The sequence below is a fragment of the Tachysurus vachellii genome, chromosome 7, assembly GCF_030014155.1.
Source record: "Tachysurus vachellii isolate PV-2020 chromosome 7, HZAU_Pvac_v1, whole genome shotgun sequence".
NCBI classification, from domain to species: domain Eukaryota; kingdom Metazoa; phylum Chordata; class Actinopteri; order Siluriformes; family Bagridae; genus Tachysurus; species Tachysurus vachellii.
This window is the reverse complement of record NC_083466.1, coordinates 8,959,480-8,986,939: the sequence shown is the minus strand read 5'-3', so window position 1 is coordinate 8,986,939 and position 27,460 is coordinate 8,959,480. Positions and strand designations below refer to the sequence as shown.

The window sequence follows — 27,460 nt, the reverse complement described above, 5'->3', positions numbered from 1 at the left end:
GAAGCAGCTTGGAATCAGTTACAGCTACAATATTTCTATTCGGCGTTTTTTTTTTTCAAAAAAGGGTTTTGTTGAAAATATGTCAATTTTTTAACTTTCTTAAATTCTTGCTATGGTCTCATTTTGTTTTAATGACACAGATGTCAGCATGTCGCCTAAAGACGTGCTTCAAAGAAAGGGATAAAAGTTTGAGTTGATTTTCCGAATTCTAAAACTTTCTGTTGATTTTTACAGTTTTAAATTTAAATAATAAAATCAGACTTAAGTTGGTTTCAGACTTTTGGACCTCATGCGTTCTATTATTTTTTTTTTGTTTTGAGGCGAAGTTTGCAGTCGTTTTATCGTTCAAAATGTCTTCCCATTAGAGTGGTAAACTACACCACTCTAATGGTAATAAATAAGAAATACGGTCGAGATTAGTGAGCCACGTGTCGCTTTTTCTCTTGATGGTCCCAAATAAACACATTATCGTCACACAGAACAAACACTCACCTGCGATTGAAACATTACACCGCAGGAATGATGCACTGACTCTCTGCACACGAAACTGAAATCAAAATCGAACACACAAATTTTAGAATAATGCATTTTAAAATGTAGAAATTCCCTTCCTCTGTATTATATGGTTATAATGTTTACTTGCTTTAACCCGGGCCACTGTGTGTTGTTTGTGTTTAGAGCACGCAGACGGACTCTGCTACAGGCTCACTACAGTCTGTCCGACTGTGAAGCCCCAGACTCAGGGCCTGGCTAAAGACGCCTGGGAGATCCCACGTGAATCGCTTCGGCTGGAACTCAAACTGGGCCAAGGCTGTTTCGGAGAGGTCTGGATGGGTAAGAGTTAAACACACACACACACACCCCTTCACTGTGTTCTTTGCCATCCTTTTTACTTATCAGGATTTAAACAGTAATCAGAGTGTGTTAACGAGCAGGCCGACTTCTACATCCCCATTCATGTTTAAGAACAAAAGTTTTTGCACATCTTATAGTGTTACGGCCTTCAGCGAAGGGCTGAGGATGGTTGATCTCATGAATATTCATAGTGCTCATTGTTCTTTCCGTCCCTTCACGCATTTTAGACCATTGTCAGGACTCATTCGTATTCAAACGGCTTCCTATTGTGATTGTGCACCCAGCATGGAAAGATTAGCAGTTTGACTGCATTCTCCAAAGCCTACGGTGTTGGGGTGGATTTTCATTGTGTTCTGTATTTATATTTATTCTATATAAAGTTCCATCTTGGAACATCTTTTCTTTTGAACCTTATGATTTGGCACGTGTGAGGCCAACAGACCCATATATTAACGAGTCCCTCCATGATTTCACCATTTTGTGATCGCAGAAACGAAGACAATACAAACTTCACAATATTCCGAGGTGTTTGAACATTTTCCACACATTTGGGCCAAGACGCATTGTGTGACGTCATCAGAACGCACATTCAACCAAAGCCCTCGTTGATTCATGTGCATTCATGTGTAAAGCCATCACGAAATGTGTGTCTTCGCTGGTGCTTGTTTAGAAGCTTGCTTTTCCACAGGTTCCAGGGACCAGTAGTTTTCTGCAGAAAAGAAATTAAATAAAACTTTGAGAAAAAAACTCCATGACTCTTAACAGTCATAAAATCTGCTTCATGGCTTCAGTGGTGCATAACATCATTTTAGAAGGTATCGAAGACGTATTAACATAGTCTGCTTATTTTGGACAGCGAGCGATGCAGCGTTCTGGTTAACATCCGTTGGACACCCCGGTCTACTTCAAATAGCCGTCAATAAGCCACACAAACATTACGTCCTCACCCCCTGTGGTGTTAAACTACATGTCCCGAGCTTACCGCTGTTTACAATGAGCTGTTTGAGGCTCACTGCGGCTGTCTCTGGAGGAGTGTGATTTCAGCAAACACATCTTAACTCTTTCATCTAAGTTCACCCTGCAGCATGTCCTGGCACACCACATGAGATCCTGCAATCCCAGGAATGTTTCACCCCACACGCCGCATTCCAATTTCAGCAGAATCGACTGACTATCAGGTTCAAACCCGTTTTTGACGTTCAGTGGAAGTTCCTGCGTATTTCATTATGAATCGTTCTGACGTAGAACCGGGATATAGATAATGGGATTTCTAGTGACTGCCTTGACCTCAGAGAATTGTGTTTTTGAGGACGGTTCCATTCCAGTTCGTCAAGCCTTAAGGGCCGTGTGTTTTTGCCAGTGTTGTGCTTGATAATTGAATGGTTGTGATTTACTGGGTTTACAAGTTCCAGGAACTGGAATTTGAATTAAGATGCAAAGAGTAAGTTGTTATAAGAAATGGATTATTGACTGGCTGCTGTGATGGCACAGTTGCCATCCAAATGTTGTTGATTTCCATATAAAAGCTCATACCAGTCTTTTATTCTTCATATACCAGAGTGATTCAACAAATTTGCAAACATTTTATTATACTTTTCCATTTCTATTTACATTGAATCTGGTGTATGATCCTGTTTCACCTATTTTACAGTAGCTGTAAACAGTCATTCATCTCTTGATGTAATTACAATAAAATACATTTCCATAGAGACAATAAAAGTGCAGCTTGTCACGTTCCAGAGAAACCAAAGTCCTCCGTCCTGAAGAAAACTCACCGACCGTTAGAAAGCTCGGACTTCCGTTCCTTCCACGAATGTTAAACGAGCATCTCGTTACAGAAAGCGTTCGATTACTGTGCATTGTCCCTGTGAACGGAGGTAGGTTTTCAGTAATGATCTGATCATTCGCTGATCATTTCTATTGTCACTTAAATCGTGGCTGGGAACTCTGTCCGAGCTTCTGAAAGCTCTAGAAAGTGAAAACCCGGAAAACTTCCCGGATTTCAGGAGTGCTGTGGTAGAATGCGATACATTCAAGTTTTTTTTTTTTTCTCTTTCTTTTCTCTCCTAGTTTGTAAAAATGGCAGTAATCTGAATGCAGTAGCTTCTGCTGCTTCTACTACGTTTCTTGTGGTTGTAATACTTTAATCCCCTGTTCTTTTATGGCAATTTTACTAATTCTTATAATAGCTTGACTCCATATGCTTTTGAATTGTAGTTATGGGTGCATGCCTCATGGCTTTGCATTTATTTTATGTAATTGTATCGTCTTCCCTCTCTCTCTATCTCTCTCTCTCTCTTTGTTTCTCTCTCTCTTTGTTTCTCTCTCTCTTCTCTCTCTCTCTCTCTCTCTCTCTCTCTCTCTCTCTCTCTCTCTCTCTCTCTCTCTCTCTCTCTCTCTCTCTCTCTCTCTCTCTCTCTCTCTCTTTCTTTCTCTTTCCCTGAACCAGGCACTTGGAACGGTACCACCAAGGTGGCGATTAAGACACTCAAGCCTGGCACCATGTCCCCCGAGGCGTTCCTTCAGGAGGCACAGATAATGAAGAAACTCAGGCATGACAAGCTAGTGCCTCTGTATGCCGTCGTGTCCGAGGAACCCATTTACATTGTGACTGAATACATGGGCAAAGGTAATAAACACAGGATGTACACTATAATTAGTATTAATACAGTGTGAGCATTTTAATGCGCAGGTCTAGCTGCCATGTCTAGACTTTGACAGGAATCATTAAGAGTCAGTCTGTGTACCACATAATAAATAGTGCATTGCGTGCGGGTGAGCCGATACATACCTAAAATCGTGTACTTATCCCTGTGTTTACTCTAGCATAGGACAAGTGAGACGCTCGAAATGCGTCACTGTGCGTATGGAGAGAGAGCTCACATCATCCTGTTCCCATTAGAAACTTTTCTAACCAAAATGTGTAATGAAAAATTTACTTATAAATCAAAATAAATCCATTTTAAACAAAAGAGATGTGTATAAATTATGTTGTAGGTTTCATACTAGGTTCTGAAGCAAGCTATCTACGTCTACTTAGATGTTTTGGGGGTTTTTCCTCTCGATATGATCAACGATAGTAAATGGGAGATAATTGAAGCTCCTAAAAGTGTCACTACACACACCATAGGATGGGTCTTATGAGAAATCATAGAAACATTTGTCAATTCAAAGCATCAGGTGGGGGAGGAGAACTTTCTCACCGCTGCTTGCCTTGGTGACTGAAATCACAGCTCTATATTGTGCACATACAAAGAGGATGAATAGTCACTTTGTCTCTTGCTAGTGTGAAGGTTAGCATAAAGTTTGATCTGCTTAAACATGACTTTGCTTAAAAGGAAACCAATCCAAACTGTAAAACAATGTCAGAATATCGAAGTGTTTGTGATTTATATAATAGTTGTTTGTGTCTCTCGCAGGGAGTTTGCTGGATTTCCTAAAGGAAGGTGAAGGGAAATACCTCAAGCTTCCTCAGCTAGTGGACATGGCAGCACAGGTACGAGTACATTTACTCCTACTGTTCCTTCGTCCGCTCTTCACCGCCTTTTAGTTCCTTCGTTTAGACCTGACAAGTTGTATATAGAGGCAGCTGTTTTGGGCTACACGTGTCAACAGAGGAATCCCTGGCAGAACTTTTTTTTTCCCCTGTCTGCATGACACAACTGTGTTATACGCTGTAACATTTCACCATCAGCAGATCCCTCCCCGTTCTCAGGAGCTCTCTTCTTCATTTCCACTTAACGCTTGGAGCACTTAACCTCCACTCCTGAGGGACCACTTCACTTTAATGTGCCAATGCAGAGTTTCACATTTGCTCTTAAACTAGCATATATTTCCCTCCAACCATGCACCCCCCAACCCCCGTCTGTCCATTTCTCTTTTCTCCTCAAGCTGCTGTCACCACCAGCTGTCTTAATTAAGCCTTCCAGCATTCAGTCTCGTGTCTGCCACAGAGAAGAGTTTTTGCTGGATAAACATAAATCATCTAGACAGCTTCTAAAATGAGTGCCTGTCGGTGATGCACTGGGAATTTGACTAACATTTCCCATGTCCTTTTATGCCTCACTCTCGCTCCGTCAACGCTAGAAGCAGAGGTCTTTAAGGTTGTTTCCTAGTCAGCCGAACTACATCTGGATGTTGTAACTGTCTCAAACGAGTTTATTTGTGTCCTTAATTAAACTCCTGAACGTCCTTGTCTGTAAGTGGTTGTGTGCTTTGTCTTTTCCTTGAAGGAATCTTGATTCTCTTTGAACTCCTACAGATTGCTGATGGTATGGCCTTCATCGAGAGGATGAATTACATCCACAGAGACCTTCGGGCAGCCAACATCCTAGTCGGAGAAAACCTGGTGTGCAAGATCGCTGATTTTGGTCTGGCCAGGCTGATTGAGGATAACGAATACACCGCTAGACAAGGTCTGTGTGTGGCTGCATAAGATAAGGTGGTCTTGCCCCGTCCTGGAACTGTTCCACATTTTGTAGTGTTGTAACGTAGAATGGACCAATCTGAAATCCGTGGAAAAAATCACCGTCAGGGAAATTATTTAGAGACTAATAACCTGTGATGAGCATAAATATTCACCCCTATCGGTGTGCACCTCAACTTTTGTCACTGAAGCTAATAGTTTAATGTGTGCAATTCAAATACTAATCTGAAAATAATTAGTAAATATATTGACCCCCACTCCAGCATCATGGACTACTTTTGTATAGATTTGTGATTTATAGAACCAGTGAATACAAATTTTTCTTCCTTACTTATGAAGAAATGTATATAAAAGCATAAACCAGGCTTTCAGAATCTTTCAGTATAACTAGAGGTTTGTCCTCAGCAACAGCTCGCTTTGTATCCCTGCAGCTCCAAATGCCCCCTGCTGGAAGACCTGATAGTCTGATTAGAGCTTTGATTTGCTGTCTGGCTTCCTCACTTCCTCCAACCTGGAATAAACCTGTTCAGTAACAGCTACTTGTTAAATGAAAAAATTCTGGCCACTGGACAGCTTTTGAGTTTTTATTTTTTACAGCTGCCCTGTAGTAAGACTTCCATTTTATTATGTAATAATAACATCCAAAGTCTCAACGTAGGCACTGATTTATTGCGCTGAATTCTTTACATGAAATAAAATGCACATGATGTATAAAATTCGAGAGTCCTTGGATTAGGGAGTCACATTCAGAAGCGCTTCATCTGACCGACTTGGTGAGGATCAGGTGTGCTGTCTGATTACTGGGAGTCTGGAGCTCAGCAGCGAGCTGCTCTGTAAACACTCATTACTTTGGACAGGTGAAGCGACTCTTATCAACCCAGAGACTACGCTTTTTTTGTGTCACTCTGTTTTGATTTATGCTTTTTAGTCATAATCATGGTTTGCTAAATGATCTAGAATTCTGGTTTTACAATGATGTAACATTATCTTATTAAGAAACAGTGCATGGTTTGGCTATACATGTTCCCTCATGCACCCAGCAGGAGATTGTTATGTAACAGGCTGCTGTGGATGTGTTTGTAGCGTTATAGTATTTGTGGCATATTGCAGTGTGTCGCATAACCTTTATCGCCTTCATAACTAGTTTGTCACTCGTGGAGAAGAAAGAATTCTCAAAATGAAAACCATAAACGACAACGACAAAAATCCATTCAAAAAGCTTTAGAAACTTTAGAGGACATATGAACGGAGTTCTCTTCCTGCTTTCTGACACACTGAGGGTTGGAAACACATTCTGACAGCAAACTCTCTGTTCCACTAGGAGCCAAGTTCCCTATTAAATGGACAGCACCCGAGGCTGCTCTCTATGGCCGCTTCACCATCAAATCTGATGTCTGGTCTTTTGGTATCGTGCTGACTGAACTTGTCACCAAGGGCAGAGTGCCATACCCAGGTGAGACACAATCGCGCACACACAAACACGGCTAGATTGATGGGGGGGTGTATGTTATGCACGCAAAACACAAACCACCTTCTCACCTGCTCACAGTACAAAATCCAGACCAAACCTAGAGCAGAAATTTTTGTTCTACAACATTAAGTTTCTTAGTTAGGCGATTTTTCACCCAGGCCTATAGAGTGCAGCTGCTGTTGTAATGTGACCCAACTTTAATTAACACCTTCACTGGCAGACAGCTTAACAAAGGCTGCCTGTCGATCCTTTTCAAGGACAGTGGTGAGTAGTATGGTGACTTCAGTATGTGCTCACACGCGCCACCTGCTGGATACTGTTGTGTGTGAGAGGACCGATCATAGGCTGCCATCTGGCTGAGACAGACACGGAGGCTGACTGGGCACCAGTTCTTATTTATTGCCATCTGTGTTGGCCAGGCCTGAAGCCCTCCTGCTGCCTTCACCACACCCTTCTAGCTACTTCAGTAACCAGGTTACTCATCCTTGCCTATCTGTTCCAAGTGTCCATCTTTCAGTTCTATTTATTCCTTTTTTTTTTTTTTTTTTTTAGAGAAAAATTAAAATTTCACTGTAATTTATTTACTTGACAGCTCCCTGCTGTAAAGGGGAGCAACAATCACCTGCTTCTTCCAAGACTTTCAAAGTCAACTAACTGCATTTTTTCTAACTGCTAAGAGCAGAGTAACACATTCTGGGGAAAACCTATCCACCCTCGTCCGAATGCACGAGCTCCCAAATGTCCACGATTGAATAGTGTCTCTGTGATTGCCTGGGGAAGGAGAGAAGGCCAGTTTTGCTGTGGATGGCTGTGACCTCGTGGGATACAAGCTCATGATTCTCGGAAAAATGTTATTGCACCACTTTTATAACCCCAATTAAATTTATTCGGATTGCATTTTTACAACAGACGGCGTTCCTGGAATCTTACATCTGATGTAGATTTATATTTAGAACCCTAACAAGCAAGCCAGAGATGACGGCGGCAAACCCATCCTCCTCTGAGTGACACCAGAGATCGATAAATAAATAATACTAATAACTGTATACTATAAACTCAGTATGAGCACATTGTGTACAAGTCCTGGGATGATGACAGGACGGTCTGTGTGATTACAGTAGTGTCTGTCTGTCAGGTGTCTGGATGTGTTGCCATTAACTATTGCATGATTGCACTAGGCATGACCTGTCATGGGCTCTGTCTGAAACATACCGCCAGACTGAAATGTGCTTTAAATTAGTACAGCTCTAGAATTCGAAAGACTTATTAACTACATTACTTGTTCTTCTCTAATTTGAAAGCGCAGGATTGCCAGATTAATCAAGAATAAAATTACTGATTTTTTTTTTTTTTTTCCATTTAAATTCCATCCAATTTAAGTTTCCATATGTGCAAATTGAGAGTTAACAGAAACCCAGGCATGACTACGATCCCTCCGCTTTCTCCGTCTATGCATTACTTCGCCTCTCATCGGTTCAGTGTCGTTAGAGCTCATACGTATTTGATGAGCTCCTCGTTCATGTCTGGAATGATCAGGCGCTCATGTAATCAGTTACGCACACTGAAGGATTTAAACTTCCACATTAGACAGCTCATGACTGGCTAAGCTCAGCATTAGCTACTGCACATCAGTGATTAGGAGCAGCATGCGTCAAATGTCAGACAGCTGCCTCAGTCGAGAAACGATGGCCGGAGGATGTCAGGAACCAGAACGAAACAACCCGTAACGATGACTTTTAACTGACGCAAAGCTCTCATTAGGTGGTCTCGAGCAGGCACTTAGACAGCACGCGTGAAACATTCTGAAGTGTGCGTGCCGCAGAGAGCAGCTTATCAAACATCCACTTAGACTAAATTATGTAAGAGTTATTGATGAAATGTAGATGGCACTAATGGACCACTTTACTACACATAATATGTTAAGTCATCCGAGTAACGATAAGCCCCTCGTCTGTCAAAATATGCAGGCTCAGAATGTACAGTAAGCTCCAGAATTATTGCCACCCTTGGTCAGAATGATGAAAGGGAGGGGTCATTAAAATGTCTGAGATTTTTATATAAGGACAATTAAAAAAATACATGCACAAGTATGTCTGGAAAAATACCTAGTCACCTGACCGTCCCACCCATATGTGCATGATCTACGTTTTATTCCAGTCGGTCCCCCATTTTTGCTCTAACAGACTCCAGTCTTCTGGAAAGCTTACCACTAGCTTTTAGAGTATGATCGTTCAGCCACAAATGCTTTAGTGAGGTCAGAGACTGTTGTTGGATGAGGAGGCCTAGTCCATAGTCTGCACCCAAGTTTATCCAAAAGCTGTTCAGTGTGGCCACTTCCATACCAACCAAGCCGTGACTTAGTGAACCTTTCATCGTCATTCTGGGACGGTTGTGTTCCAAATGCAGTTTTGGAACAATGCATGTAATAAAAGCTTTGTCATGCTGGAACATCAAATGCACAACATTTTTTTTCTCTCTTTGTGAGGGCTCAGTACACTTGTCCTCTTCCTGACAGCTTAATTACAGCTCTGGCCATTTTAAACCAATTAATTATTCAGTCTTCAGGCATGTAGCGCTCTTTGTAATTATTTCCTGATTTCATGGTGCCACACTCAGCTTATTTGGACCTCCGAAAAACAGGAAGTCGTGGATCACTACTTTAATGTTTCTAAATACTCAAGTGAACTTAATAAGAACATGCTTCAGTTTCTTATGTTTTTCTCGGAATTTGATCGGTGTTTTTGCTAATTATTTTTCTGTTCTTATGTGCTTCAATTAAGTAATTTTTTTTTTTTACACCACTCTTCACTACGGGTGCCAATAATTCTGCAGCTGACCGTATACTGACTGTATATTGGCTGGTCACATATACTGTACATCTACACATATGTTGATCAGTTGTGTACATGTTTTGTGTAGGCATGGTGAACCGGGAGGTTCTGGAGCAGGTAGAGAGGGGATACAGGATGCCGTGTCCTCAAGGCTGTCCTGAGTCACTGCATGAGATGATGCATCTGTGCTGGAAGAAAGACCCTGATGAGCGACCCACTTTCGAGTACATCCAGTCCTTCTTGGAGGACTATTTCACCGCCACCGAGCCACAGTACCAGCCTGGAGACAACCTGTAGAGCCGTCAGCCTGGTCCCAAACCAGCACGCTGCTTACTTCCATAAAACCATCCGTGCACACTTCCTGTTCTTCTGCCTTCGCTCTTTTGATTTATTTTTTTTTTTAATCTTTGTGCAACGGTGTGGGAAGCACCATGTAACACCTTTCTGCGTTTCGTTAACCCTCTACTGAGTTCAGGAGAAGTGTGAAGTGAAGTTCAGTAGGGAAGCAAGCATGTGGATTTGGAACAGTGAGGGAGCTGCGGAGAAAGTAACGACCATAGTGCTGATTGCATAAATGTCTTTTCTTTTCTTTTTTTTTTTTTTTTTTTTTTTTTTTTTTTTTTTTTTTTTTTTTTTTGCTTTTCATCGTTTTTAGTTTCCATGCAAACGTTTTGTTTTCTGACTGTTTTAAGATCAAGAACTGAGTGTTATTTTCATTGATTTTTACTTTTCATTTAATTTCCTCTTTTTTCATTAATATCAATAGTTTTGTTTTAAAGAAAAGGAAAAAAAAAGTGACCAATAACTGTGGATGAAAACGACGGTATCGCCTAAGACTGTCGGTGATGCTGTGAGACAGAGAGAGAGAGAGAGAGAGAGAATATTTGCCATTATGAATGTATGAGTAGAGTGTAAGCAATGTGAGCATGAGAGATGGAAAAATAAAAGAATTTGATTTTGTAAGTTAAAATAGTGATGGGAAAATAAATGGGTAAGATTTTTATGAATTGGGGTAGAAAAACCGATTTTTTTTTTTCTAGTAATCTGTTATAAGTTGATCTATAACTGATGATTTATATTTGTGAACTTCTTTTAGTGCCACCCAGAAAACTATTTTAATAGTGCACTAGCCATAAACAAAGACCCTTCGTGTTCACCTTGTCATTTCAGCCGAGTGCCAGTTCTGGGAAAATATGTGCACGTGATGTGTACCACATTTTTTATTGTTTATGGAGCCTGTAAATTGTACTTCTGCAATTTCACCTGCATAATATTTTCAGGAGCACGGTTGCATGTGTTCATTTCCTGGATTATCTGATTCAAGTCAATTTGTACTTAATACTAAAACACTACAAACTGAGCCCAACACTAAATACTTCAGATCTGCTGAAACGTTTAGTCACGTGTGGTGCCGTAGCTTTGTTATGCTGTGTGAGACGTTTTGGGTGAGTGCACATCAATACAATGATCAATTTTCTATGATTGAACAATTCTATCCTGATGGCTGTGGTCTCAATATCCACAAAGCATCAGCCTCCCTGAATAATTTAACCAGGATGAAAAATGATGCTACAACTTTCACACTCACCAGTTCTCATCTCACTCGAACACCTACGAGAGCTTATTTCAGAGCGATGTGTTAGACAGCGCTTATAGCAAAGGACCAATTTTTTGGAAAAGCGGAGTTCAATCTTTACAGTACGGTTACAGAGGGTTGTAGAATCGATTGCCAAGAATCACCTCAAATGTTCTTGTGGCTCAGAATCAGATTTTTTTAATTACATTTTGTTAATTGACAGTACCCTTCAAAATGCCATTTTAAATCAAATAAGCTTTTCAGCTTGACAATTCTGTAGTGAAGGAGGATCTAATAATTCATCGATTTTTTTAGTGTTGGAATCAACAATAGAGTCTGTGCTATTTGTTCATACTGTGTTATGACAAAAGCAAGGTTAATTTCATGGAGAAATACAATCCCTACATTTCATATTGGAACAGAACCAGTTTTTGTATCACTGAGATACACTTATGAAGAGAACTCGCAGCTCTGTCTGCTTTGTCATGCTTTTCTGAAGCTGCTTTATCACTTTCTGTGACTCTGTCGCCCCCTACAGGATAATTAGAATTACAACTAGCGATAATAAGGCCACTGTTACACTTCCACTGGGTGTAATGAGGGATGTTAAACAGAAGTGCTGAAAGAGATGGGAGAAAAATAATTGCTTTCCATTTTGAGCACAGAAAAGACATTTCAAGGTGGTGTTTTAACACTCGCTGGTGTTTAAATGTCACCTTTCAGACAGTCAAATTGAAATACACTTGGGCGCAAAACTATAAAGACGAATTTACGTGGTGTTTATAGATCAATTATCATCAGCCCATTACCTCAGTAACAGTTTTTACAGAGTAATACAGGTGCTTTACATAGATTTGTGTCTCCCGGTGGTTCAAAACATGTTTAAATGCACTTCATGTGTGAAAGTAAGCAAGTCCTCTCTACTCACAGAAGTCTTTTCAGCTTTTTGTTCTCCTGTGTCATTATCTTTTTGTTTTGGGTTCACAGGATTTTGTCATAACAATGAACCCCTCCCTCCCTCTTCCCAGAAATCTGTGGTTTTCAAAGGGCTATGGACCAGTTTGAGGAATCTCTTTTGTTCTTTCATGGAGACTTGAAGAAGAGAACTGAATCACTTCGGCTGCCGAGTTGAAGTTATGGAGGTGGTGTGTACCGTCATGTTGGCAACAAAATACTAACCTGAATAATTTGTACAGTAAAAAAAAATAAAGTTGTATGTAATGCTTTTGACTTGTCTCTGGTTTTGTCTGCATGACAGCCCACAGTTTTAAAGCTCACCTCTGTTCATGTTTCAGTAAAGAAACATTCATTTATTGTGACTGACAATATTCGTATTATGTTGTAATGCATTAGCACCGTTCGCTCTAATTATAATTTTGTAAATCTTCTGTACCTACTCATTCTGTATCTAGAATCTGCCATGATTGGGGGATTTTTTTTTTTTTAAAATTCGTACCAAATTATTCATATTAAACGAATAACAAATTACAATGGCTGCAACACAAAGCATTTTCATTTCTCAAATGCATTTTTAAGTGAGTAATGAGGCACCACTGTGAGCAGTGGAGGCTCAAGTGGTTAAGGCTCGGAGTTGTTGATTGAAGGATCAGGGTTCAAGCCACAGTACTATCAAGCTGAAACTGTTGGGCCCTTGAGCAAGGCCCTTAACCCTCACTGCTCCAGAGGTGCCGTATTATGGCTGACGACTCCAAGCTCCTCAGTTAGGATATGAGAAGAAAAGCATTCCACTGTGCTGTAATGTATATCAGGCTCCAATAAAGGCTCCAATACCCCAGTTTTATTCATTCATTCATAACTGGAAATAAGAGCTCCAAAGTTGGCTAAAATGCCCAAGTTCTGCTGTCTCTTTCTCAGGAACTGTAAATCGTAGAGGCAGTTATAACATGGCTGTGTAAGCATATAACACATAATACAAGGCATTTATTGCAATCTAAAGCTATTGGTTACTTCATAAGTGCAGATGGTTCTCTGTAATGGTGCAGGCTGTCCATGAAAGAGCATAAACATGACAAGCACGTTCTCTATATACTGTATGTCTATATAGCTGAACCTCTGAACCTTGACCTCTGGTGTTCAAACAGTACAGTTTACGCATTATATACCTACAGTGGTGTGAAAAAGTGTTGGCCAGCTTCCTGATTTATTTTTTTATTTTTTTGCACATTTGTCACACTTTAATGTTTCAGATCACAAGATAACAGAAGTAAACACAACATGCAGTTTTTAAATGACGGTTTTTAATATTAAAAGAAAACAAAATCCAAACCCATATGGCCCTGTGTGAAAACGTGGCTGGCCCGACCAAAATTACCCCAAGAGCGCAGCGACGACTCATCCAAGATGCCACAAAAGACCCCACAACAACATCCAAAGAACTAGAGGCCTCACTTGCCTCACTTGCTGTCAGTGTTCATGACTCCACCATAAGAAAGAGACTGGGCAAAAATGGCCTGCATGGCAGAGTTCCAAGACAAAATCCACAGCTGAGAAAAAAGAACATAAAGGCTCGTCTCAGATTTGCCAGAAAACATCTTGATGATCCCCAAGACTTTTGGGAAAATACTCTGTGCACTGACTAGACAAACATTAAACTTTTTGGAAGGTGTGTGTCCCATTACATTTGCATTTCAGAAAAGAAACATCATACCGGGGGGGCACGGTGGCTTAGTGGTTAGCACGTTTGCCTCACACCTCCAGGGTCGGGGTTTGATTCCCGCCTCGACCTTGTGTGTGTGGAGTTTGCATGTTCTCCCCGTGCCTCAGGGGTTTCCTCCGGGTACTCCGGTTTCCTCCCCCGGTCCAAAGACATGCATGGTAGGTTGATTGGCATCTCTGGAAAATTGTCCGTAGTGTGTGAGTGCGTGAGTGAATGAGAGTGTGTGTGTGTGCGCTCTGTGATGGGTTGGCACTCCGTCCAGGGTGTATCCTGCCTTGATGCCCAATGACGCCTGAGATAGGCACAGGCTCCCCGTGACCCGAGGTAGTTCGGATAAGCAGTAGAAGATGAATGAATGAATGAATGAACATCATACCAACAGTAAAATATGGTGATGGTCTGGGGCTGTTTTGCTGCTTCAGGACCTGGAAGACTTGCTGTGATAAATGAAACCATGAATTCTGCTGTCTACCAAAAAATCCTGAAGGACAAAGTGAGGCCTTCTGTTCGTGACCTCAAGCTGAAGTGAACCTGGGTCCTGCAGCAGGACAATGATCCAAAACACACCAGCAAGTCCACCTCTGAATGGCTGAAGAAAAACAAAATGAAGACTTTGGAGTGTGACAAACATGCAAAAAAAAAAAAAAAACCAGGAAGGGGGCAAGGGTGCACGGTGGCTTAGTGGTTAGCACGTTTGGATCACACCTCCAGGGTTGGGGGTTCGATTCCCGCCTCCACCTTGTGTGTGTGGAGTTTGCATGTTCTCCCCATGCCTCGGGGGTTTCCTCCGGGTACTCCGGTTTCCTCCCCCGGTCCAAAGACATGCATGGTAGGTTGATTGGCATCTCTGGAAAATTGTCCGTAGTGTGTGAGTGCGTGAGTGAATGAGAGTGTGTGTGTGTGCGCTCTGTGATGGGTTGGCACTCCGTCCAGGGTGTATCCTGCCTTGATGCCCGATGACGCCTGAGATAGGCACAGGCTCCCCGTGACCCGAGGTAGTTCGGATAAGCGGTAGAAAATGAATGAGTGAGTGAGTGAGTGAGTGAGTGAGAGAGGAAGGGGAAAATACTTTTTCATACCACTGTAATTAATAAAATGCTGATTTCTCACATTTCTGTAATGAACAATAGTATGTTACTTTTATCCTTATCGACTTACATTTTTTATCTTATTTATGCAACTGAGGGTTAAGAGCCTTGCTCAAGGGGGTCAGCAATGGCAGCTTGGTGGCCCTGGGATGCAAACCCATGATCTTCTGATCAGTAGCTGAACGCCTTAACCACTAGGCTACTACGTCCCCAGTGTATTATGGTGTATCTTGGCACAGTGTCACTCAATTTTATTATAGAAAATAACTCCACACTATGAAGTATTTTTGTGATATATCTCAGATCTTATATGTAATACATTATGTACTTCAGATTCCTATCCACTGTACTGTATCTACTGTAGAATTAACTTAACTGTGGCACAAAAGGATGATCTAACAACACAAGGTTAGAATGTATAGCAAAAGTGAGATTGTATAGCATGAATGTTATAGAAGAAAGTCTAGATTATGAGGTCTGCCATGTCATACAAAAGCAAAACAAACAAGAGAAGTTTGTCAGGAAGAAAAAAAATAGAAAATGTTGTAATGTCTTCCTATGTGCGAGTGTATAAAGTAATTATTTAAGCAGTGTTCAGGTACAGCTTCATTTTATTTGAGAAGCTAGGTCAGGTTTGTTACGTCACACAGATCTACCGCACATACAGTTCAAATTATAATTAAAAAATGAATTAAGCCTAAAAATTTACATTCTTTAATATTCGAGCATCGTTACAATAAACACATCATAATACTATAGATCATACACCATAGAGCAAGGATGTGTGGAGAAATCGCATTTTTAGCTAACATGCCACATTACACCCAGTCCCATGTAAGTGACCAATGACACATCGACAACTCACAACAACAATGTGTTAAATTACAACATTAATATGAAATAAAGAACAACTGAAGTACATTTTGAATACACAAACGGAAATATACACAGACTGCAATACGTTATTAAAAAACAAACAACATCCCCTCCAAAATTTCTACATTGTAATTTACTGTACAGTATTCGGCTCCTTGAACCTTTCTGAATTTTATAGAGTTACAACATGTAAATTAATTGAGATCTTACTGTATATTTTGTCAGTAGCTTTGTGGTTTGGAGTTTCACTTTTGTAGACTAATTTGTCCGATTATTATTATATTTAATATTCATTTCAACATGATTTGAAATTCATTTGATGGACTGGATTTGATGGACTGTATGTCTGACACCCTGTTCAAGCTGATGTACTGTATTTAACCATTATGTTAAAACCTTTATTTTGTAGTTTATGTACTGGAGAGGTTCATATGTATATTAACAGCTATTCTACAGCTACATTTGTGTATCCAAGTGTAAAAGATATATTTCTCCTCCAGACTCCAGTCTCAAGCATCTTCTGGCCTAAAATCAGAAAGGTGACATCGTCAAAAGTGATATCCAGCATCCAGTTTATACAACTATCTAGAAATTTTAAGCCAACACCATCATTTCAAACAGTCTACAAAATCCAGATCATGTTAATATTGTGATTACAGTGGTGTGAAAAAGTATTTGCCCCTTCCTGATTTTTTTAATTTTTTTGCATGTTTGTCACACTTTAATGTTTCAGATCATCAAACAAATTAAGGTTTTATTATAAATATTTTATAATAATTATAGATTTATTATTAGAAATAAAGGTTTTTATTATTAAGGGAAAATAAAATCTAAACCCACATGGCCCTGTGTTGAATTTAGTTCAGGTGCGATGAACCATAGATAAGTTACGTTTTAACAGGGAGGGCAAACAGTTTTTCACACAGGGCCATGTAGGTCTGGATTTTGTTTTCCCTTAATATTAAAAGCCTTCATTTAAAAACTGCATGTTGTGTTTACTTTTTTTTTTTTTTGTATCTTTGAATAATATTTAAATTTGTTTGATGATCTGAAACATTAAAGATTGACAAATGCAAAATAATCACAGAAAAACACTTTTTTCACATCACTGTATAAAATGATTCTAGAAATGTTCATGCTTTTTTAATTTTCTTGCACAAGCAGTGTTTTATATCAGGACCTCTAGAGTCCAGTGCAGTTTGGGGTCAAGGCATTTGGTGTAATTGATCGTGTAGAGAGGGTTTGGGCAGAGAAATCACTAAACAATGTTGAAATCTAGAGCCTCAGGACTGTGGAAGCTTATATCATCTGCAGGTTTATATTACCTCATCTTCTGTTTGTAGAACCCCAAAGCCTCATTGGCTATGTACTGGATGAAAGCAGGATCTTGTGGCTGCAGGTTGCCTGGAACAGTGAGTGTAAGAGGAGGAGCATTCAGAATGTTCACCTCAACCTTAGTATCAGCCATTGGAGCCTTTATTTGTTCTCCTTGGATGTTAACCACCTCCTCGTTCTCCACCTGATGTGAATTTCAATCGATATAACATTAATTTTTCATCCGTTTTCATGATTTTATTTTTATTCTTCAGGATCATTTTCATCTCACCGTAGTGATGTTGAAGATGTTCTGATCCATGATGCTACCATCAGCAAGCTCTACCACCCAGCCAAACTCGGCAGCCATGTTGTTGATCCAGCTGATGGTGTCCACAGTGTGACGCTCTACGATACCTAGAACCTCGTCATACTGCTCCTTAGCAATGTCCAGAAGCTCAGATACTTCATTGAGCTCAATATGTAATTCACGCATGCTTGGACACTCTGAGAGAAGAATCAACACATGTTTCAGTAAAACCGTAAGACAAACCATATGAAACAAATCCCACTAGTCAGAGTGTTGATATGGAGGCACCATTACCAGAAAAGAATGGTCCCTGGCAGGCTTGGCACTTGCTCTGGAGCTGCCAGCACTCTGCTGACTGTCTGCGCAGATCTCTACACAACGTCTTGCTGTAAAGGAATCCAGGGAGCAGCTGCTTCTCTGAAACAAAGTGTCACTAGATATTACAGTACACCATAATATATGGGACGACAAACGTTTTTTTGGAGGTTGGTTGTGCTTCTTTTTTCTGCCTAATAATTATAAACAAAGGTGACAACTCACTCACTCACTCACTCATTTTTTACCGCTTATTCGAACTACCTCAGGTCACGGGGAGCCTGTGCCTATCTCAGGCATCATCGGGCATCAAGGCAGGATTCACCCTGGACGGAGTGCCAACCCATCGCAGGGCACACACACACTCATTCACTCACGCAATTACACACTACGGACAATTTTCCAGAGATGCCAATCGACCTACCATGCATGTCTTTGGACCGGGGAGGAAACCGGAGTACCCGGAGGAAACCCCCGAGGCACGGGGAGAACATGCAAACTCCACACACACAAGGCGGAGGCGGGAATCGAACCCCCAACCCTGGAGGTGTGAGGCGAACGTGCTAACCACTAAGCCACCGTGCCCCCTCAAGGTGACAACTGAATCTCCAAATAAGTTTTCATGAACAACTTGACAATTTTATGACAATCTAGATTACAAAGAGTATACAGATAATCACAAAACTTCACTTAATCATACAAGAACATTTCAAAATGTTTAAGAAGACTGAAGGCTGTCACATCAACACTGGAATCACCAACAAATTCAAATCCACTGAACACCTGGCTGCTTAAAAACATGGCTGCCCTGGAATACAACACCAAAGCCTACAAGATCACTGGAACACTCCTGCTCACCTGACTGCAGCACCCCAATACACACACACACACACACACACACACACACACACACAAACAATTGTGAAGTAATTCTCAATGCATCATTGCTTCTTTTGTACCACTTTTTGGTCACAATCTGGTTTCTGTCTTATTTTTTTCTGCCTGTTTCTTGACCCTGAAATTGTGTCACATTTTTAGATTGCTATTCATTTAAACAGTGCCTGCAACTGCAACTTTCTCTTTTTTTTTTTTTTTTTTTTACTTTACTGTCTCCAGCTTGTTTGTAGGCCGCAGGACATTCTGTGGATTGAACTTTTTTTTTATCAGCGATTTCTGTATTGACATGACAAAGACCTTCAGACACATCTACCTTGTTCTTTCTCAGCTTCCTCCATGACCCCATGTAGATCATCAAATGCCTGTGTTATCACAGTTTCAAACTCCTCCAACACGCTGCTTGTAAAGTCAACAAAGGACTCCAACATATCTTTGAGCCCTACTCCTAATCCATGCAAAAAGTCAGAGTCTAGTGCTTTCATCTCTTTATCTTCCTGTAGCTCTGGAGTGAAGGCCTGCTGCAGAGTTTCATCCATCTTGCTGTGGAATCTGAACACCAGCGCCGTGCTGCGGGTTACCAGTGTGTCAACTTTGGAGACCAGATCGTTAAATGAGTCCTCTATCCTCTTCAGCTGCAAGTCAGGCATCTCTGTACTCTTGTTTATAGTGAACGCGTCTTCGGTGTTAATCAAGCCAAAGTGTGTGCTTACCCTGTGGAAGAAGCCTTCCAGCTAAAAAAGAAATAGAATCAGTTTCATACTCTTTAAAATAGTAACTCAAATGAATAGAATGGACAAAAAACATAAAAATTAATGATTTGGTTTATTTATTTTTTTTAACCATACTGTATATTTAGTTTTACATATACATAAAACCCGAACACTAAATATATAGCATGGTTAAAAAAAAAAAAAACAAAGCCTGCTATTTGAAACATTATGCTCTGTTAATACTCTTATAATTAACTGTTCGAGAAGTCGAGTAACTGAGCACGCTATCATAAGAAAATGATCTGTGCCACAATGCTGTGATTGAAATTGATGATTTACTTTGAGTGGCACATCCTATAGTGTATTATTCCTCTTATATATCAATTTGCTAACAAGATTGTAGTTTTTTTTATCTGTTTACAGTCATTTCTGGGGAAAATCTAGAAAAACAAATAAGTTCCTGTTCACTTACAATACAGTAACTATAAACAATTCTTCCTTCAGCAGTCTCACTTTTGTTCTCTCTCTTAAAGTGAATCAAATTTAGAAATAATAATAATACGACTCTTATCTGGCTAGGCAATGGGGTGTTCATAATTATTAATGCCAGAATTATGATTTTATTTCCGTAAAATTCCATAGAATATAAAGCAACTGTGCTTTAACATGTTTAATATGTTATTGCGTATGTATACAATTATAAAAAACTAGTCAACACGTTCTGACCAATGAGAATGAGAACTGAACGATGTTTTGATACAAATAAATGGCACGGTGTGGTCAGTATGTATGGTCAATCCAGTCTTCATCCCACCTTACTGGAGAATTTAGCAAAGCCACGACGGCAAGTGCTGTTGTAGAAGTTCTTACAAGCGTCTTGCAGGCAAGGCTGACACTCATCCCACAAGGTTTTCAAAGTGTCCTTACACTCCTGCTCAGCCTCGTCCAACTTCTTTACCACATGCTGGGCCATCACTGACACTTCCTTTTGACAGACAGAGGGGTGTTATATTATATTATATTATATCACTACATCATTATGATTTATATTAAAGGCTATAGAGATACTCGTGACACTCATCAAAGCTGATTATATTTCACATTTGATATTTTAAGCATTAAGATATGTTTTTTTATCTTGGTGGTGTTGTTCCCATGTTGAAAGCTGAATTTCTTTGTCAGGTTACACTCCACAGTAGTGCATAGTAAAGAATATACTCAGGGATGTAAGAATTTCATTATTATTCCTCTTTTAACTTAGCCTACTTGGGGCAATATATTAATATAAAAGAAGATTGATAAGCTGAAAAAAATGGAAAAATTCTAATTGTTTTTGTGCATAAGCGTGAAGGCTTTATATCCAACCACTAAAATTCTGTGTACGGTTATCCCACCAAGTGTAACAACATCTCACACTGAAAACCAACATTGTCCTGACTGCCATGAAATAATTAATTTGTTTATACTGATTGAAAATGTCCTTTCTATTCTGTTGGCAGACATTAAACACCAGTTCGCTGGTAAAAAAAATTGTTTGCTGGATTAATACTGAGGACTGCACATATTAAAAACTAACCTTCTTCTTTTCTCTGCTGTTATGAAGTGTCTTGATCAGTTGCTCATGTGTCATCTCATTGCTGGCCATCACTTCTTTTATCTGCTTAACACCATAAAGAGCTCTCAGCACCTCCTCATCCACTAGCTTCACCCCTTCCAGAGAGAGAGTCCTGAAACACACAGGATAAACATCCTTCAGCAGTATGGTACCATATGTGACAGTGGAATAAATGTTAACCTCATGGAGAGATGTTATAGTGTCAGACTCACGACTGAGGGTTTCTGTTGTAACAGCTGGTGGAACACGACCAGGAGCTGAGTGGAAAATATTCAGACAGGCCAGGAAAGCCAGAGAAAACAGAAGCACCCTCATCTTCGTCTTATTCCACACTCGTACTGTCTAGATAAGAAACCAGCATTTACACATACGCTATTTAATTCAACTGATATTAATGTCACATTTAGAATCGTAATGCGTTTTTTTGCTTTGTTCACTGGGAAGTTTTCAGATATAACGAGGATATCTTTTTCGGATAAAGATTTTTACCTTTTTTTTTTTAGTTAACTTCGGAATGTCGTAATGTTTATGTGGCTTAAAGGTTATATAGCTATTACAATTTTTTTTACCTGTTGAGCAGGAATTAGAAAAAGTAGTTAGTCTTGTTTTCCATACATACCACAAATATTTTTCAGGACTTTGCTATATTTATTCTGTTTATTTGTGAAGCAAATTGCAAGTCAGCAGCCATACACAAGCTACAAAGTCAGATTTATCCTGACAAACTGAATTTAGTATACAGGGAAAGGTCAAAACTCATGTAACCAAACGCATACAGTTGAAATGCCTGATAGAAATAACATGACTTAATTCATGTGATCATCTTAGGATGCTGACCCCAAAATGATATATGTTTTATGTTTGAGTCCTGACATACGTATAGTCTGTATAATTATAATGCATATAAATGTGACGTACTACTGTAACAAGGGTTAGGGTTAGGTTTAGGGTTAAGGTTAGTGTAATATTAGTGCAAATCATGGACAAATTTTCAAGATTTTCCAAATACCCATCTGATAATAGAAAAAGATGACGAGTAAAAATGTCTAGAAATGGGTTTAGATCTTAATTTTATAACTGTTTTGTAGTTTTTTCCCATATGGAGAAATATTGCTCAGTTCTCATAATATCTCATACTATACTCAATCCTCATACTATTACAGCCTGAGAAGCACTTGTACAGCTGATGAAGTCCTTTTCTTTGGAAATTTTCTTTCTTTCTTTCTTTCTTTCTTTCTTTCTTTCTTTCTTTCTTTCTTTCTTTCTTTCTTTCTTTCTTTCTTTCTTTCTTTCGCAGTTGACTACATTTCTTTTACTGTTTGCAGCTGTTGTTAAAGTGCACACTCAGTATATTTTGTACAATGGATTAAAAATCCATAGCTCAATATAAGTTTTAAAATCTAAACGTATTAAATATATAAAATCAGTCTTTTAGAATTCATTTGGTAATCTAGAGTAAGAGACATTGGACATCATGTGAAATAACAACTTTATAATGACCACTAAGGGGAGCTGGAGCTCAGGTAGAGGACCTGTAGTAACAGTGCAGGCATTGAGCAAGCAGTGCTGTATTCTTTCCACTGCAAATCATCAATGAATAATATGCCATGCTATTAATGATCTTAATCTTGAACATCAAAAAAGTGTTTTTTATTAAACAGGTCTTAAGGAAAAGACATGCCATTTTTCTCTGCAAAACACTGGTTTCAAAATCACCCCATAATTAATATTTGGTGAAACCTCCACTGCTGAGAACAGCAGCAGTCTGCACATTCCTGTGATGTCTAACAAGGTTGGAAACACTTGCAGAGAAATCCTTCCAGATGCGACAGAGTTTGGGGATAAAATATCCTGGTACTCAGCGGAAATCATAATACCATCAATCTTCACAAGAGTTCCAGGACCAGCTGCAAAACAGTCTCCAAGCAGCAATAATCCAACACTATATTTTACCGGTGATATGTGAGCTTTACCTTGTTTCCAGTCACTGTTTTCCTGTCCTGATACTTTTTTTGGTATTTGACACCAACACATGAATCCAAACACAAGCTGTTCCACTGTTGGTGAAGTTCAGACTCTACATTTTGCCAAATGTTCAAAGGAAAGACTTTTTCTTGCAACCTTTCAAAAAGCTCCAACATGAAAGTGTAATATTTAACATGTAATGATGTATTGACTAAGGTGGTTTGATGACAGGTTGCTGGCAAACCTGTTCATGATAATGGTGATGATGATAATTCATGTTATTAGAAATTGTATATGAATTATTACTCATTTAAATAGTAATACAGTAATGAACGTACTGAACTTACTGAACTTACTACTCAAAACAAAAATAAAAATTGTCAATAAATTCAGCTTAACTTTGTTTCTAGAATTGCTGTTCATTCATTCATCTTCTACCGCTTATCCAAACTACCTCGGGTCACGGGGAGCCTGTGCCTATCTCAGGCGTCATCGGGCATCAAGGCAGGATACGCCCTGGACGCAGTGCCAACCCATCGCAGGGCACACACACACTCTCATTCACTCACGCAATCACACACTACGGACAATTTTCTAGAGATGTCAATCAACCTACCATGCATGTCTTTGGACCGGGGGAGGAAACCGGAGTACCCGGAGGAAACCCCCGAGGCACGGGGAGAACATGCAAACTCCACACACAAGGCGGAGGCGGGAATCGAACCCCAACCCTGGGGGTATGAGGCGAACGTGCTAACCACTAAGCCACCGTGCCCCCCTAGAATTGCTGTTTTTTTTTTTTAAATTAAAAAATAACAGGTTACACATTTTTATAGTTATAGTCACCTTAAAATTGTGGTATGTCTGCAAAACAAATAAGTTTCTGTTATTACTTATAACATCTAGAATTAGCCATTCCCTCAGAACGCTAACGTTTCCTGTCTCGAGAAATTAATACAACAAGAAATGAAAGCAGTATTTTAGAGAATTTGCATTTATCCTAAAAACCCATGTCTGAGACATTAAAGAATCAGCTTTATCTCTAACTCTTATAAAAACACTGACACTCAAGACTCACTCTAAAAATGCAAAATAAATATCACCGGAAGTCTTATCATGTGAAAAAAAAAAGTTCTCCCTGGTTTTTGTTGCAACACACTCATTTATTTACACTTTTCCACATACATGAGCTCACAGATGTCCACAATCGTTTGGTATTGCTCTGATTGGCAGAGATTGGTGGCAATTGGGAGCAGTTAACCAGTTTTTTTTTCTGTTGTCTGGAGCAACCACCATACAAGCCCTGCTGCAGGTCATTACTAAATAAATCACAACACACATATAAACCTTGCATCTGGAACTACTGACTGACTCAAACTGTTCTAGAAAATAAAGCACCTTCAGACCTATCAGAATAAACTGTTTAGCCCTGCGTTGTCTAAACTAGTTTCTAAACAGACTTGACATTCGCCTAGCTACATTCACACTAATATTGTAACATTATCATTACCGATGACAGATAAGTTTGTATGCTGGTAGTATAATTATCTCATCAGTACTCCACAACCTGACATGTAGTGTTCCCCTTATTCACTAGCTTACACTTTTTCTTGCACTAGCTTACACTTTTTCTTTTTCTTGAATGTGTAGTATAATATAAAGGATATTCTATACTAAATATAGCACCAGTGCTTAACCAATTAATTAGCTAAGCTCTAAGTTGGACATAAAATTATTTGGGACGTACCATAAACATGCTCAAAATGTTTTATTAAACTTCATCTAAGATTCTCTTTTTTTTTTATATTTTATTGAAAATCTAATCGAATGCATTAATGTTCGTGTTCATCACAGATCAGTATGGAGCCAGAGGATTCGTGGTAAAATATACTCCTATATATAAAACAGTTCAACAAACATATATATATATATATATATATATATATATATATATATATATATATATATATATATATATATATATATATTTAAGATTCATTTGAATAACAATCTCACAAAGAGTTTTTGAAGTACTTATTGTTTATGATTAAAGCACAAGTTTAGAAAAGACTTTCAAGTGATAATAATAATTTAATCACCAATACTCACCGGAATTGCGAATCTATGTGTTTCAAGCAGGATGAATGTGAAGTTTATCTTTACCTCAACTCTTCTATTTATACTGTGATGAGCCAGAGGTAATCCCGATTAAAGGTTTTAATGCCTGCTAATCCAAGAGTCAACAAGTAACTCAAGCCTTCTTTCATCACCCTTGTTTACCACATATACTGTTTTACATAAAAGCCACCCAGAGCTAGTAATTCTGGAAAACCTGAGATTTTACCTGTAATGTGGAACTGCTAATTATAAGATTACAAAAAATACAGTCATGGCCATGTTTTGCTTGGTGTCAGCTATTAAGACAAACATAATAGTCTCTAGTAGTTAATGTGGATAAATACTTTATTTTATAGATATATAGATACAGTTACATACATACATACACAAATACTAAATACAGTAAACTTGAAATTAATAATAAAATATTATTATAAATTAAATATTATCTATTAAATCTGTTTTTAAATTGGTTAAAGGGTTGGTAAATAAAAAGGGTTGTTTTCTTTAGGGTAGAATTTTTAAGTGTGATCTTTTTAAACGTGTGTAAACTACTTAGAATGTTGAACTGACCAAATGTCTGAAGATTTATGCATTTCTTTTGTAATCATCATTATTGAATGCAAGACTTTTTAAGCATGCTGTTTTTGTTCAATAATCAAACACCGCACAAAAATGCTGGATGTTCATAACTTCTCCCAGCACCAAGCCACATGTTTCCCATAACCACTAACTGTACAGTTAGAAACTTTAGCTATGAAAAAGAAAGCTATAAAAAAGTCCTCGGGTGTTATAGTTAAAGATACACGACATAATATAATTTGGATATTCATGGAATGGTCATGATTACTTGCATATGAATGCATACATACAGGCCGAAGGTGAGCAGTGAGCGGTTATTGGGAAACAGTGGGGATCAGGGACTGGTTGGTGTAGAAAATGTGGATCAATGATCATTGGGAATAATTGTGACCAGGGATTGGTCATTGGGTAAAAATGGAAATCATGGATTGGTTATTCGTAAACAATGATGATCAGGAATTTGTCATTTGGGAAACAATGGGGATCAGGGATTGGTCACTGGGAAACAATGGGGATCAGGGATTGGCCACTGGGAAAAATTGGGATAAGGGTTTGGTCATTGGGAAACAGTGAAGATCAGAGACTGGTTGTTGGAGAAAAAGGTTGATGAGTGATTAGTTGTTTGGAACATAGGCTTATGCAAGCACAGTACAGTCACGCGTAAAAGACTGATGATAATCTGAGCAAACCTGCTCTCACAGCTTGTATAACTAGCAGCTGTGATATAAGGGAAAATGTTGTATAAAGGACAGGACAGAAACCAATATCTGATAGATTTATCACTAACTCTTTTTTCACTTTTGGCTAGATATTTGTTCTTGGCTATCTATTTACAACCCAACAGTGACACAGGGACATGTATGTATTATAATGAGTCTGTGGAGTTTCCATAGCTGTATCCTTCTAGCAGTGCTCAGATTACTGCCAACTAGTGACTACGGGGGTAAGAGGTGCTTTGAAACACAAACTTGTAATAAATCCCCCAAAAATAAAAAAATAATTCATGAGTGAGCCAAGTGGTTTGTGTACACCTCTCTTTCCTCAAAAAAAAAAAAAAGATCAACATAGCAACGCTGGAGCATGCAGCAGTGGTGAATCTGGTTTAAATTAGTTTTACTGTACCCACAATTAACTGCCATCTGTGCTTACTGGCTTATTAACCATTTATGGTCACTAGCTTAATTACTTTCACTCATGATCATCCAGACACAAAGATAGACTGTGTGAACAAGAAGCCACTTTGATTTTTATGGCTGGGTTAAAGAGGAAACTGATGTAATCTGATGGTTAATTCTTGTTGATACTTTGGTAGACATAGCACCATTCATTCATTCCTTCATTCATTCATTCATTCATTCATTCATTCATTCATTCATTCATTCATTCATTCATTCATGTTCAGTAACCATCTACCAACAAATTGGTGATTTTTCTAGTAGAAAAATGTATGCAAATAATATGGCATATGCCATGCAAATATATTTCTTGTATTTCTTGCATATGTTCTTGTTCATTAAATTCATTGATGCACAGAGCAAAATTATAATCAGGTTGCCAGGTATCACCTAAACACTCATACCTTTTGTCTGCTGGAGAGAAGGCAAAGGACACCCTGGATGGGGTACCAACTAGGGACAATTTACAGATACTGTACCAATCAGACTACAGTGCATCTTTGGAAAATAAGATAAAACACATAGGAAACCCCCAGAGCACAAAGCAATGAGATTGAAAACTGTGGCAGATGTGGGAATGGTACGTCCAACCGTGGAGGTGCAAGGCAAATGTAAGTTATTTTTTTCTTTTTTTCTTCTATATTGTTATTATTAATAAT

At 39.0% G+C, this 27,460-nt stretch overlaps 2 protein-coding genes across 5 annotated transcripts in view; one reads left to right on the top strand and one right to left on the bottom strand.

Moving 5' to 3' along the window:
• yes1 (YES proto-oncogene 1, Src family tyrosine kinase) overlaps positions 1 to 12,384 on the top strand; it is a 32,621-nt gene extending 20,237 nt beyond the window's left edge. For both annotated transcript variants that reach the window (XM_060874116.1, XM_060874117.1), the window contains exons 7-12: positions 679 to 834; positions 3,305 to 3,484; positions 4,275 to 4,351; positions 5,117 to 5,270; positions 6,603 to 6,734; positions 9,672 to 12,384. In XM_060874116.1, the coding sequence (XP_060730099.1) occupies positions 679 to 834; positions 3,305 to 3,484; positions 4,275 to 4,351; positions 5,117 to 5,270; positions 6,603 to 6,734; positions 9,672 to 9,880 (908 nt within the window). In that variant the 3' untranslated portion in view covers positions 9,881 to 12,384. The remainder of the gene's footprint in view (positions 1 to 678; positions 835 to 3,304; positions 3,485 to 4,274; positions 4,352 to 5,116; positions 5,271 to 6,602; positions 6,735 to 9,671) is intronic.
• Positions 12,385 to 15,562: 3,178 nt separating this feature from the next.
• On the bottom strand, positions 15,563 to 25,084 carry clul1 (clusterin-like 1 (retinal)). 3 transcript variants are annotated; one of them, XM_060874144.1, is made up of 9 exons: positions 25,036 to 25,084; positions 21,174 to 21,303; positions 20,923 to 21,073; positions 20,161 to 20,331; positions 18,950 to 19,367; positions 17,719 to 17,841; positions 17,407 to 17,621; positions 17,126 to 17,319; positions 15,563 to 16,325 (listed from the first exon to the last, which is right to left on the bottom strand). In XM_060874144.1, exons 3-9 carry the CDS (start codon positions 20,989 to 20,991, stop codon positions 16,310 to 16,312), a joined length of 1,206 nt encoding a protein of 401 aa, XP_060730127.1. In that variant the 5' UTR covers positions 20,992 to 21,073; positions 21,174 to 21,303; positions 25,036 to 25,084; the 3' UTR covers positions 15,563 to 16,309. The 3 variants fall into 3 exon arrangements, with proteins under 3 accessions (XP_060730127.1, XP_060730129.1, XP_060730128.1); XM_060874146.1 differs by having other exon boundaries at positions 21,170 to 21,303; positions 25,036 to 25,078; XM_060874145.1 differs by having other exon boundaries at positions 21,174 to 21,299; positions 25,036 to 25,065.
• Positions 25,085 to 27,460: the final 2,376 nt, after the last annotated feature.

Bases quoted from the DNA above. Each gene is read 5' to 3' on its own strand.
- clul1 (XM_060874146.1), bottom strand. From the start codon at position 21,276: ATGAGGGTGCTTCTGTTTTCTCTGGCTTTCCTGGCCTGTCTGAATATT. The intron at 19,368-20,160 runs GTGGGATGAAGA...TTTCTTTTTTAG, and splicing joins TTGCTAAATTCTCCAGTAAG to CTGGAAGGCTTCTTCCACAG. The intron at 17,622-17,718 runs GTAATGGTGCCT...TTCTTCTCTCAG, and splicing joins CCAGGGACCATTCTTTTCTG to AGTGTCCAAGCATGCGTGAA.